This window comes from Ctenopharyngodon idella, chromosome 10, assembly GCF_019924925.1.
Source record: "Ctenopharyngodon idella isolate HZGC_01 chromosome 10, HZGC01, whole genome shotgun sequence".
In the NCBI taxonomy this organism is placed as follows: domain Eukaryota; kingdom Metazoa; phylum Chordata; class Actinopteri; order Cypriniformes; family Xenocyprididae; genus Ctenopharyngodon; species Ctenopharyngodon idella.
Genome location: NC_067229.1, coordinates 7,494,777 through 7,508,510, shown reverse-complemented (window position 1 = coordinate 7,508,510; position 13,734 = coordinate 7,494,777). Strand labels below are relative to the sequence as shown.

The following is a 13,734-nucleotide window of genomic DNA, read 5'->3' as shown; positions in this document are numbered from 1 at the left end:
CATCATTTTATTTGTGCTTTGAAAACTTGATGCCATGAATAAACTGACTTTGTCACATGAACCGGGACTTCCTGTGGCAAACACTTGGGGTCGCTGTTTTTAATGAGACGTGACATTAATAAACATGGGGGTATTTATATAAACACAACGCTTCAATGAAGATCACGTGTAAAAATATCTGTTATACTTACCATAATTTGGGTTATTCTTTGTGCGCTATCTTTAGACTGTGTAGAAGTTTTATAATTTAACAGAATTAAAAATTACAATAAATGTTATCCAAAATATTTTATAAATATTATACAGCTGTTCATTTCCAAAAGCATTCCAATAATGCTGATAGTGTTCAACAGCACTGTTTCACTGTTTGAATCACTCTGCTTAGCTTTGTTTGTAGCAATAAGCTTTTTTTTTATTTTTTTTTTTTATTTTTTTTTACAACATGAGAACATTCAATTTATGTTCACCTTTTGCCATGACATGAGGCTCTAGTTTCAGCAATTTACTATTATGTAAAAGTTATTCTTTGGTCTAAGTCCTGTATTGAAACATATGAATTGTGAAGGTATTTGATATCTTGCGTGCGGAACAAAATGCAATGCAATGTGCTGCTCGGTTTCCATTTGAGGTTTAAACGACTGTGAGAACTAGATAACCTAAATGTATAAAGCTATTGAAAAAACACTGCACTCGTTTAAGGTTAAACCCCCACTCTAGACAAAGGTGAGAGACCCTGTTTGTCATTGGTTGTGCCCAGGCCAGTGGAACATGTTTCTGGTTTTGGTTGAGCGCTTCAGTTGAGTTTAACCACATGTGCTGTGTGTATCATATGGCCTGACATGGGTTTCATTTTTTCAACGTTCAACTAAAGCCATTACACTGCAAAGGTGGAACAGAAGCTGCATCTATGGCATTTATGTTTATTTACACATAGGCCTACTTTTTAATGCTGCTCATTAGCCTAGGGGTGAAGCTGCAATGTCATGACAAAATCATTATGGTTGATTATTGCTCTTAAAAATTGTAATGATAATTATTAAGTCAACAAAGTTTTTTTGGTGGGGAAAAAGCATCATATTCTGGCTACAGACAAAACAAGCCAAGAACAGCAATGAACTTGCAATGAAAAAACAAAATAGTTTTTCAAACTGGGAATATAGCCATTGTATTAAGAAAACGATCAAAGAACACCGAGTCGGTCCATAACTTCAGTCTAATGTGAGTTATGCACATTCGCAAAAACTCCCGATATAACCACTGAAACTGTCTATACTGCAAAATGAATCTCTTACCTGCATCTTTTCTGCATTTTGTTGGTTATGACGATAAAAGAGAATTCGCGTGAGTTCCGATTTAGAATTCAGTCAGTGAGCGGGTGCACAGCAGCATTTGCGCGGCGACTAATCACAACGCCTCTGATTGGATATTGCATTCCTAAACTCAACAAAAACGTATGTAATTGGTTATAATGCTCAACACTGCAAACTACACGCGTAAAGGAAAATGACTATAAATATAATGTAACATGAACAAATCTACTGTAAATGTAATGCTTCATATTACGGATAGACTACTTTCTTTTCTGTAAATTTAATGTAGGCCTAAGAATGGAAGGTATTAAGGGGAGCCATATGAATAATGGAGTACATCCAAAATAATGTTTTTCCATCTAGAAAATATTTATCTAGAAAATATTTCACTCACTCACTCACACACACACACACACACACACCAAGACAAGCAAAGACGGCAACAACATAAATGAGTGCTAGGGACAATATATTGAAAAAGCAATAAAACAGTTTGTTGACTAAAAATAACATACTTTATAAGCCAACAGATGCTGTTTACTTTATACATATATATATATATATATATATATATATAAAATTTATAGCCTACAGGAATTTATTAAAGCATCTTGACAAAATAAACTCCTCTATGTTATGAAATCTTTCAGATATTGCTACCTCTTCTCGGTCCAGCATAGAAAACTCAGCCAATCAGATTTCACAAAATTCCATTCGAAGATATTTCCTTTGTGTTAAGACAGTTTACAGAGTGATCAAAGTATTTTAAAAATATATATAAATATATCTGCATTTGCTCACAGAAATGTCAAACGATATTTTTTAAAAAGATACAGTTATTACAAAACAAAGATATTTCAACTGAGAACTAAACAAAAACTTCTTAAACACAAATTTCATCTAAAGCAGGGGTTTAAAAACATTTTTATGCCACAGACCACCAAATTCAAATAGCATTATATATATATACATACATACACACATATTAAATGCTGTTTGAATGCCTGTTTCATATATTAAGTAAAATATTGTCTGGAAATCAATAAATATGGCTGTAAATATAATACAATAATTGTGAATAATCTAATGATTTTCAACTAATTTTTAAAAAGAGAAATGAAACAGTAATCATATCAATTTTAATCAATCTTAACTTTATTTATTTATTTTTTAAAACAGTTTTCTCTGAACTTTCCCGCAGACCCCAGCTTGAAACCCTTTTGATCAAAAGAGCGTTGGAATGTTTGGCTGGTTAATGTCTTGTGTGTTAAATTTCCAAACAGTTTGTGATTAGAAGTTTCAGAGTTGAATGAAAATCAAGAAAACATGAACAAAATAAGTATCAGTTCAGTCATATGTTCATGACTTCGGCAGCTTCAGAGCAGCATAGGTGCTGTTGATTTGGCTGGAGCGAAAATTTCTACGCAGCTTGGAAAAGTCCATCATGGCATACTGAAAGAGCAATATTGGCAATTTCAGTTAAAACTGAACCAAAATGGACTAAAATTAATGTTATGGAATACTATTGTTGAAATAACAAGCAAGAATGATCAATAATTATCAAGACAGAACAGTATTTTAGTTATGATGATGTCACATAATTTACCTGTAATTGATCTGGATCCTGATGCTCTTCAATAACTTGATTCTGCTGTAGATCAGTGTTGAGCTGTCCTGATCCTTCTGCTGAACTTCTGTTTCCAACAACAAAAACCTTTACAAGTCCTAAAAATGGAACAGTGAATTCAGATTTATTATTTACAAAAGGCTATATTTTTTTCTTCACTTGGAAAAAAGCATTATAATTATATTTTTACAGATGGGTGAAAATATCTCACCAATCACCACAACAACCAGAAGCCCGTTCATCAGAGCAGATATGATGATGATAATCTGACATTGTGTTTGATTCTGATCAATAAACTCCACCGCTGTATGATTGTGGCACTCAGTTAGTTGAGTTGATTCTGGAAAGAAAGTGTTCATAATCTGTTACTGTAAAAACTGTTACTGTTAGTGAAATTGCTGCAGATCTGTAGCACTGAAAATATTGACAATATATAATTTATAAATATAACTGTTTTTCATAAGTATCTAAAACTTTAGTAAATGACAAATGTGTGGTGATCAGTAAGCACCGATAATCAATAACCTTGTTTACTGAAGGAGTAAATGAACTCACCATTGAAGTACAGTCTGGTGCTGTTGCTGAATTTTGGAGGTGTATCAGTGTTTATACAGTAATAAACTCCTAATTCATCAGCAGTCACATTATTTATAACCAGACAATGTTTAAATTGCACTGAATATTTCTTTCTGAATGTTTTATTTGAGTAAAAAGGTGATGTTGAGGTTGAGAATGATCGTAGAATCACTGTTGGAGGATCTGGTGTTTTCAGTAAAATCCAATAAACATCATTTTCATCAAGATCACAGTTTATGGTCACATTTGATCCCAAATCAGTTAGTTGATCTGCTTCTGCTGCTTGACAACAGATTAATACATCTATAAGATAAAAAAAAGCATTATAATTAAGATCATTGTGAACCTATAACATAAAACAATTAATGACAAAGCCCATGTAAATATTCATATCATGTTATAAACTCACAGAGCTGAAGCTGAATGATCCTCATGTCACTGGCTTGATTAAAACAGTTGAAAATAGTGAGACCTGGTTCCCCTCACACAACATTTAAGATGAATCTACTGCAGCCTGTAGAAGACAGGAAGACACTTCTCCCACATCAATCAGAGTTTGCTCTGACCACAAACACATTTTTCATCACCTAATACCCTGTTAACACCATCAATTCATTAAGCTGGTTAAGGATTTTGTGTTTTTATAACCACTGTTTTTAATGTTATTTGATCATATATACATAATACATAATCCCGCCTCAATAACCAAAACTAGCACACTGTAAAACATTTTCAGCTGGTTAAACTTAGAAATGTAAGTTCACCTGCTGCCTTAAAAATGTGAGTTAACTCAACTTGAAGATAATCTTTGTTTCAACTCAAAAATAGTCAAGACAATGCATTACTTTAAGTTAAAATTTAAACTTAAAATAATGCATTGTCAACTATTTGTGAGTTGAAACAAAGATTATCTTCAAGTTGAGTTAACTTATGTTTAGTTGAGTTAACTCACATTTTTAAGGCAGCAGGTGAACTTTCATTTCTAAGTTTAACCAGCTGAAAATGTTTATATATCCCCATACCTCCTGCGATTACCGACATAATCAGCGAGAAGACCAGTTTATTTCCCTAAAGGAATATTATTGTTAGATAAACCACATGGGAGCATCCCAATGTTCGAACTAAATCTACACTAGTCTTATTATGACTGAGTGTAGTAAAACACAGAGGAAAACAGTTAACAGTTTCAGTAAGTGTACATGTAATGTAATACCTAGAAAATAAAACATTTACATTTGCAGCCTCTTGAGGGCAGCAGAGAACAACTGCAGTTTGAATAACATGGCGCTTTACATGTGCTTGCTTTTTAATTAATAGCTAACAGTAAATAAAAAAAATACTCAAATAAACAACAACAACACTAATAATAATAACTTCATAAAAGTTCATACAATATATAGTGTCTGGGTCAAGCATAGATCTGCAACTCTCTTCAATGGTTAAGTGATCTTTACCACAAATTTGATCTGTATAGTATGTAAAACATCTAATAATGGCAAGGTTACACAGCTCTTCAAACCAAATAATAATAATAAAAAAATTAAAAAAAAAAAAAAAACTGAACGTACGTGTGCATTTAATAATCAGACTGACTGCTATCAGAATAGACCTCAAAACCATTCTGTCCTTATAATACAAAAATACAATATAAAATGCTCTGCTTTTTCACACATATATCAAACTGAATTACAAATATTAACATTATTGCAATGACAAAGAATAGGTGTATAAACAAATCAATGTATGTCAACCAAACATACAGTATATGCTCATATATGCCTATAAACAAGCAAATTTGAAAGACAAATTCATGACAAAACCAGGATGGGCCTATATGTTCAACCCTTTTGTTTTATTTTCTCTCTTTCTTTTTTAGTATGTAACTGGAAGCTTTGCATTCTGGTTGTGCTCTTACAATGGCAAACTGAATGTATGAGACAATTAGAAAAATAATTGTTTAAACAGATGTATTAAAATCATGTTCAAATTGTACTTTCTCACTGATCAGTTCTCATTAACGTTGTTCAGTTATTAATAAAGGAAACATTAGGCTTCACAATTTATATTATTATCATCTGATAATCTGAAAGAACATACCATGCATGCTGACTGACCTGCTCATCCAGGTTTACTCACAATACAACCATTAAAACTCTCCTCCCACTGTCAGAGAAAAATTACACATTCTGTACAGAACCTACAATCTGTCAGGATGAAAACAAGAGAGTCCAGATATGGGGACAAAAAGAAAATCACAATACAGGTCATTTCTAGTTGTAGAAAAAAGCTGACTTTTCATTCATTCATTTAGGAAAGAGCAAATACTGTTTTTCTGTTCTATCAGCGCCATCTGTTGGTGCTCTTAATAAACAACATTTAAAAGTCAAATGAATGGAAAATCCAGGCTGCAACTATGTTGTTTATTTCATGTTTCATTTTCTCTGCAGGTCAGGAGGGAAGGTAAAACTGGAAGATCGTGTTGTGCGTTTTCAGTAATGACAGGACTGTGTATTGACACAATGACAGCAGGAATGTTTGAGATATAATTCAGGGAAGTGTTTCACTTGAGGATCAGAACGAAAACACCAATGAAAGGAAGCTTCCCTCTCATACTCACGTAAGTCTGAGAACATTTTCTTATTTCATTCTTTGCTGTTCATCTCACCTGTAGCTAAAAACAAAATCAGACTTAATAACATTCATCTCTTTTATAATGTATAAAACAAAGAATATTATTTTCATAATTCAAAGCAATATCATGAACCATGCTACAAAAAATGTCATTTTTTCAAAGATTCTTAGTATATTCACAGTAACAAACCAAATGGAATAAATATTTTGGTGGCTGTATTAATCTATAAATCTAAAATACAAAATACATTTATTATTGTCAAACACAACATGAAGAAAGAGCACCTGAGGTACAGAATTGTTAAGGCAGTAACAGAGAGCATTTGGGTGTTTGCAAACAGCGATGATGGTTTTGTGGGCGGAGCCAAACTGGTGACAGAAAATAAAGTTCTGCAGTAGCAGTTTGTGGAAGCCACAAGAATAAAAAAGATAATTCTGAGTTTATATCTGAGAAGAAAAATTAGAATTGCGAGCTTGTATCACGCAATTCTGAATTCTTTTCTCAGAATTGTGATATAAACTCGCAATTGCAAGTTATAAAGTGTGAATTGATAGAAAGAAATCAGATTTCTGAAAAGAATGCAATAGGTTTAAATATTATCCCTGTAAAATGCTATAGGTATAAATACACTGCATGGCCAAAAAAAAAAAAAAAAAAAAAAAAAAAAAAAGGGTTGCTGTTTGGATTTTAATAGGTAAATACTTAAGAGTCTATGAATGGATCATTATTTCAGTGATTATTATTTTTCTAGCATGTTATTTGTTTGGCAACGGTTCTAAAAGATGGAGTGTGTAGCTTTTTATGTCTTAAACAACCAAGTATTAAGATGTATCATGGCCATATTCCAGGATGACAATGTCAAGATTCATCAGGCTCAAATTGTGAAAGAATTGTTGGGAGGAAGCATGAAGAATCATTTTCACACATGAATTGGCACTGACCTTAACCTCAGTGTAAGTCTTTGGGATGTGCTGGAGGAGACTTTACAGAGTGCTCACCTCTTACTTTGTCAATACAAGATCTTGACCAAAAAATGATGCACCTCTCGATGGAAATAAATGTTGTGATGTTATTTCCATCAAAACATGCATCATTTTTTACATCACAACATTTATTTCCATCGAGAGGTGCATCATTTTTTGGTCAAGATCTTGTATTGACAATGCAAGAGGTGAGCACTCTGTAAAGTCTCCTCCAGCACATCCCAAAGACTTTCAATGAAATCAAGGCCAATTCATGTGTGAAAATGATTCTTCATGCTCTCTGAACCATTCTTTCACAATTTTAACCCTGGTGAATCTTGACATTGTCGTCCTGGAATATGGCCATGATACATCTTCTGACATGGTTGTTTAAGTAATGAAAAGCTACACGCTCCATCTTTAAGGGTTAAAAGAACCGTTGCCAAACATAAAACATGATAGAAACATAATAATCACTGTAATAATGATCCTTTGCCTATTAAAACCCAAAAAGCGACTTTTTTTTGGCCAGGCAGTGTATTTCATGCTGTAACTGTAGGGCTAATACATTTTGTCCCCTACGAACTGCATATGTGAATATTATGTAGATCTATTGTTTATGTCAAATTCATGCTTTAATAGTACACTAATCATTACAGGTTTCATCAGTCCAATCTGTCTGTTTAATGGCTTATAACCATAAAAGTCTGTATTTAGCTTCAAAGGGCGTCTTTGATGACGCTATTCTAAAATATCAAGACCATCCGATTCTGACATCCAAAGGCACAAGACATATTTCCTCTTATTCCACGGATTTTGCTTATTTTCCTCCACTTGTTACCACTGTTTTTCTGCCACCACAATGCACACACAGCTGAAGTGATTAACTGTAACATCTGCTCCCAAATGGTCTATTGACAGCTCATTGGACCTTTAACTTCAAGAAATGCTCGTTTTAGCATTTCATAATCTCATTCAGCAAGAACAATCAGTGCATACAGCAAGAATATAAAAACAGTCATAAGCACCAGACACAGTGAACAAGCTGTAGAAATACAACTAATAGTTAAAGTCACAAAAGTGAGAATGTGAAAATTGAAACATTTAGACCTGACCTGTTTGTGTCACTGTTCTATCTCCATCAGTTGTGACAGGAGAGAAAGCTTGATTTCTTTTTCTCTGAATTAAAAAACGGTGTTTAATTTTTGGGACTGCTGCTACTACTACTACTACTACTACTACTACTACTACTACAGCTACTACAACTAAGATCACTGATGTCCCCACATTGTCTGCTCCTTTTTCTTCTCCTTGGTCTCTTTGGTCATGTGATTTGTTTCCTTTTGCTGTTGATTCTGCAAAAGTTTGAAAGAAAACATTAACTCACTGTGATAAAGGAAACTAATAGAGGAAATTAATCTACAATATATAAAGAGCAGCATTCAGACTGGAACTAGTGAACTTGAAAACTTTTTTTCCACACACACCATTGATGTGCAGCTGTACAGTCCTCTGTTCATCTGAGTGTGTGATGAAGCAGATGTATTTTCCTGCATCATCATGAGTGAGATTGTTGAGTTTGATGGAGAAGTTTCCTCTCAGATACTCATTAGGGAAAGTTTTAGTTCTGTTCTTGTACCGTTGGTCCTGTAGCTCTACTGAATCTTCACCCTTTATTATATCATACACAATCTTGCTGCCATTGTGTCTCCATTTCACATCAATGTCTTGAAGTTTATGATCATGTTCAGTGGATGAACACCGCAGGTCAACAGAACCACCAATAACAGCCTCTACTGTGACCTGCAGAGACACTGAAATGACAGAAACTTTTAAACACACAGTCAGTGTCATGAATTTATCTTTCAAATGTGTTGTTTGGATGCTCACCTTTGTTTATCAGAACTGAAAACACACAGATGAAACAGCATCTGCAGAAAGAGAAAAAAAACAAAACAAGTTTCTTTAACTTCCTGTAACTCAACCAGTAGAGTATGACATTGGCAACAGGCTTGTTTGAGATGAGAAGTTCTACACAGAACCCATCACTGGTGATCATTGTGAGTTACATGCCATTTAGAAATGCTGTCTGACTTGCTGTGATGTCACACTAATGTAGTAAAATACTACAGGTGGGCACAGTTTTTAGAGACAGCAGCCACATTTGCTGTTTACCAGCTACACAAACTAAAAGAATAATGAGAAATCACTCACTGCTGATTAGGCATGTGGCAATGTCAAAAATGTATATCATGATAATTGCTGATGCTTATATCACAGTATACATTATTGAATTAAGTTACAAAACTGAAGTGTTGTCCTCCTAACAGGTTTAATAACTTTTTTCTAATAACAATTAGGGATAGGGTTATGGGTAGGGACAGGGTGTGGACCTTTAAGCTCCACCCATTACATCCAGAGAGAGGGAGGTTGGCGTCAAGCTCCACCTTACTTGCTCTGCAGTGAGCAGCCTCTCCAGAAGAATACAGGGAAAGAAAATGAGCACGGAGGAATCGAAGGAAAGCTAATTTGTACATTGGTATATTCTTGATCACTCAAGCTTCACTTCAAAACGTCATCAGCTGCGCTCAAGGGATCTGCCCTTAGGTTGCTTGAATTTGGTTATTTAAGAAATTCATAATAAAAATATAATAAAGCAAGATGTTAGGACTGAGGAACGAGGAAACGATTTGAAGCATGAATCTGAGTATTGAGAAGCACCAAGCAACTCAAGAGCAGAATATCTGCATGTCTTCTGCTGATACAACTTAAACATCAGGTGGGAAATTCAGGATTTTCTTTGAGCCATGAGTTTTCAATTTGTGCCAGTGAAAAAACATGGCGATAAAGCGTCTGTAGTTGACGGTTCATTTGCTGAAATAGATTAAATAGTTGTTTTTTTTTATTATTATTTACTAAAACTACGTTGCGTGTGAAAAATACAAAAGTATTATGCCGTTACACTAGAATATAGCGAATCACTGTACAGCAAACTAATTTGAACCTGACATCATAATCACGACTTCCCAAAAAATTTCCCAGAAGGACTTAAATGCACTATAAGACACTTTCGTGCTCCTGGGCACCAACACGAAAGACAATCCCCTTCAAAGAAAGTCAGTTTACTCAGCGACCATATTCGCAAATCCAACTTACCACTTTTTACAACTTATGAATCCAACTGTTAAAGACATAAATGAAATGTAGATCTGAACACATATGCAGCAAAATATGATACATTTTAGAACTAGTGAACCCAGCTGTTACAGGTATAATAACCAATCAAGCCCAGCTCAGGAAAAATGTGTGCAGAGATTGTGCATCTGCTGATAATATGTGGGAGAAAACAACTTTCAGGGAACTTAGAAAGTGCTAATCAAAGGCTAAAAAAGACCATAAATAAGTGCTTACACAATTACGTGGAATGCATAAAATGTCCCTTCTCCCCACTATTCTTTGCTATGTCTCTGGGTAAAACATACTTCTTTTTTTGTATATTTAATGTGAGACACTTAGAAATGGGGCAGTAGTCATTATAAATAAAGGAATTACATATTAGATTCAAGCATCTTCATTATTCATCATAACCTATAGCTAAATTGAAGGGAATTCACAAGTTGTGTAAATTAATACATGTATCTGTTTATTCCCATTAGTAATATATTGAATGCTGCATCATTATCCTGTACATGCTAAAATCATCTCTTGTGTTAACATCTGGCAGTAAATGTTCTTGAAGGGAAGTGTCTTCACACATCTTACCCTAGTGGTAAAACCTTAAATACACTATGAAACTAGCAAAATTAAACTACCATCAACTACAACTAACTGCACACAGACTGAGTCACAAAAGATGGTAACACAAAATGCTAATGCTAGTTGCTAAATCAAAATAACAGTTACAGCAGATAAGCCATGAAGGTAAACCTAATAATCATTAACCTTCATGATGTATTAACAGCACTTAAAATGTTTTTTTTTTTTTTTTAAATTCTGGTTGAAATAAAGCATTTGACAACCAAAACAAAGCAGGCCAAACGTAGACGCGAGAAACAAATTACATCAGACAGCCATTGCCGAGAAGTACGAGGTGTTTGTCCAAATAGCGAATGCCATAATTAATCAAACGTACCTGATCATAATGATGGCCCAATGTAATCAATGTTGTATTTGACTATATTGCAAATAAATATCCCCGAAATTAGGGAGAAGTTCTTCCGCTTTTGTGTTCAAAAGCGTGCGCGTCATTTCCGTGATAATAAAATTACATTATGTTAAAATAAAATAAAACAAGTAACAAGCAAAAGTATACTCGTTTGCTTAACATTTCTGCGAATAATTTGCTGATGCAGGTTTAAAAAAAAAAAAAAAGTCTCGATTTTTTTTTCTCAAAAGTCAAATGTCGCCCGTGATGCTAAGGATGACATCACACATAAGTGACGTCAAGAGAAACCATGTGAATTGAGACGCACTAGATGGCCTTTCATTTTATTTATTTATTTGTTTATTTATTTATTTATTTATTTAGATAGTTTAGGGATATTTTTGGAGATATAAAAGTATGTACTCTTTGTGTGGAGAAAAAGTAGCCTACATACTTTTGAGTGTGTAGCAGAAAATTAGACAAGTTTTGACATACAATCAAGTCATAAAATTGCGTCTTTAACGGACGCTGTCGCATAGTTACGCGCATCCTGTCACCGTAAACTGGCCTGTCAATCATCTTGCCACAGTTAACATCTTCCACATTTAATTTAATCTAATTTTGTACCATAATGGAGAGTAAGTGGGGCGTTGATCGGTCTCACACATCCGCCATGATTGTAGTTTTCAAACACTTTTTATTTGTGTGTGTAGTTCTGAACCGAATCCTCCTCCAAAGCACAATGGGCTGTGGGCAATATTAGCCGCTTTGAGCTGCCTCTATTTTTGAAGACTGCGTCCTCCAGAGGTTGCATCTGAAGGCTGCATATGTCATTAAGGCGGTCTCATTTAAGAAAAGTTACCGTCGGAGGATGCAGCCTTTCGAAATGAGATGCTGCTATAGTGTGCATGGATCCACACTTCGAAAATCTACCAGAAATAGCAGACCATCCGGGGACTTTTGGCATACTCTTTTCAACATACTATGCTTTGGGACACACTTATTCTAATCTCACATACTATTTAGGATGGATATGCACTCTGGGAAACATGGGAAGTCAATGAGCTGATAAGTTTTTATCAGGTGTGTCTGGTGTGGTAGACATACGAAATGTGCAGTGGTGTGATACACCCCAAAACAAGTTTGAGAAACACTGTTGTAACAAATTGCTAAATGCTAAAGGAGGAAAAGCTTCACTCATAAGACAATATAATGAGTCTCATTTATGAAACAAACGTACGACACGCAAAACTTTCCACGCAAAACATCCTGAACGAAAAAGAATTTTAGTCAAGTGTGCTGTTAGTATACTTCTTTTAAACTAAAAAAATAATGATGTATACTTTTAGTCTACTTTTTATATACTTCTCAGAAATGTACTTTATGTAGCCTACTTCTCAGAAATATACTTAAAATTGCACTTATTTGACTTACTGACAGAAAAGTCTTAGTATATTTGGCCTATACTTTCAAGCTTTGGGGGTGTTGATGGACTCCATCTACTCCATCTGTGTTTTGATCATCGTTCTGAATCCCATCCAGACGTAGTCTTTGTCAAAAATGTGATTTTCACGCTTTTTCTTTAAAATGTTGCTTTTTGTTATGAAACTTACCCACATTCAAGTGTTGATAAAAAGGATGCATGAAGCTAGAATAAAATGTTTTTAAAATGGATAGAATTAAAGTACAGATAAAGGTAGGCTATATTTCAAGTATAAAAAAATTAATACCTAAATAGGAACATAGTAGTATACTTAAAGAGCAAAAATAATATATAAATAGTAAACTATAAGTGTGATGTCATGTTCACTTAAAATAAACATCAAAGTGTACTTTCATATACTACAAACCCGATTCCAAAAAAGTTGGGACACTGTACAAATTGTGAATAAAAAAGGAATGCAATAATTTACAAATCTCATAAACTTATATTTTATTCACAATAGAATATAGATAACATATCAAATGTTGAAAGTGAGACATTTTGAAATGTCATGCCAAATATTGGCTCATTTTGGATTTCATGAGAGCTACACATTCCAAAAAAGTTGGGATAGGTAGCAATAAGAGGCCGGAAAAGTTAAATGTACATATAAGGAACAGCTGGAGGACCAATTTGCAACTTATTAGGTCAATTGGCAACATGATTGGGTATAAAAAGAGCCTCTCAGAGTGGCAGTGTCTCTCAGAAGTCAAGATGGGCAGAGGATCACCAATTCCCCCAATACTGCGGCGAAAAATAGTGGTGCAATATCAGAAAGGAGTTTCTCAGAGAAAAATTGCAAAGAGTTTGAAGTTATCATCATCTACAGTGCATAATATCATCCAAAGATTCAGAGAATCTGGAACAATCTCTGTGCGTAAGGGTCAAGGCCGGAAAACCATACTGGATGCCCGTGATCTTCGGGCCCTTAGACGGCATTACATCACATACAGGAATGCTACTGTAATGGAAATCACAACATGGGCTCAGGAATACTTCC

The 13,734-nt window shown here is 34.4% G+C and overlaps 2 protein-coding genes across 2 annotated transcripts; both read right to left on the bottom strand.

The window, feature by feature from the left end:
• Positions 1-2,443: 2,443 nt before the first annotated feature.
• LOC127520002 (uncharacterized) lies at positions 2,444-4,302 on the bottom strand. The gene is made up of 5 exons (XM_051907719.1): positions 3,923-4,302; positions 3,493-3,816; positions 3,149-3,277; positions 2,917-3,035; positions 2,444-2,762 (listed from the first exon to the last, which is right to left on the bottom strand). The coding sequence occupies exons 1-5, from the start codon at positions 3,945-3,947 to the stop codon at positions 2,670-2,672; spliced, it is 690 nt and encodes a 229-aa protein (XP_051763679.1). The 5' UTR covers positions 3,948-4,302; the 3' UTR covers positions 2,444-2,669.
• Positions 4,303-5,919: 1,617 nt separating this feature from the next.
• On the bottom strand, positions 5,920-11,357 carry LOC127520005 (CD276 antigen homolog). The gene is made up of 5 exons (XM_051907723.1): positions 11,240-11,357; positions 8,998-9,038; positions 8,595-8,921; positions 8,223-8,462; positions 5,920-6,184 (listed from the first exon to the last, which is right to left on the bottom strand). The coding sequence occupies exons 1-5, from the start codon at positions 11,245-11,247 to the stop codon at positions 6,156-6,158; spliced, it is 645 nt and encodes a 214-aa protein (XP_051763683.1). The 5' UTR covers positions 11,248-11,357; the 3' UTR covers positions 5,920-6,155.
• Positions 11,358-13,734: the final 2,377 nt, after the last annotated feature.

Excerpts from the sequence above, each read along its gene's own strand:
- LOC127520005 (XM_051907723.1), bottom strand. Across the intron at positions 8,922-8,997 it reads TTCAGTTCTGATAAACAAAG|TGTCTCTGCAGGTCACAGTA; the intron begins GTGAGCATCCAA and ends CTGTCATTTCAG. Across the intron at positions 6,185-8,222 it reads TAGAACAGTGACACAAACAG|CTACAGGTGAGATGAACAGC; the intron begins GTCAGGTCTAAA and ends TTTTGTTTTTAG.
- LOC127520002 (XM_051907719.1), bottom strand. The coding sequence starts at position 3,947 with ATGAGGATCATTCAGCTTCAGCTCT. Across the intron at positions 3,278-3,492 it reads CACCAGACTGTACTTCAATG|AATCAACTCAACTAACTGAG; the intron begins GTGAGTTCATTT and ends CTTTCTTTCCAG. Across the intron at positions 3,036-3,148 it reads TCTGGTTGTTGTGGTGATTG|GACTTGTAAAGGTTTTTGTT; the intron begins GTGAGATATTTT and ends TTCCATTTTTAG.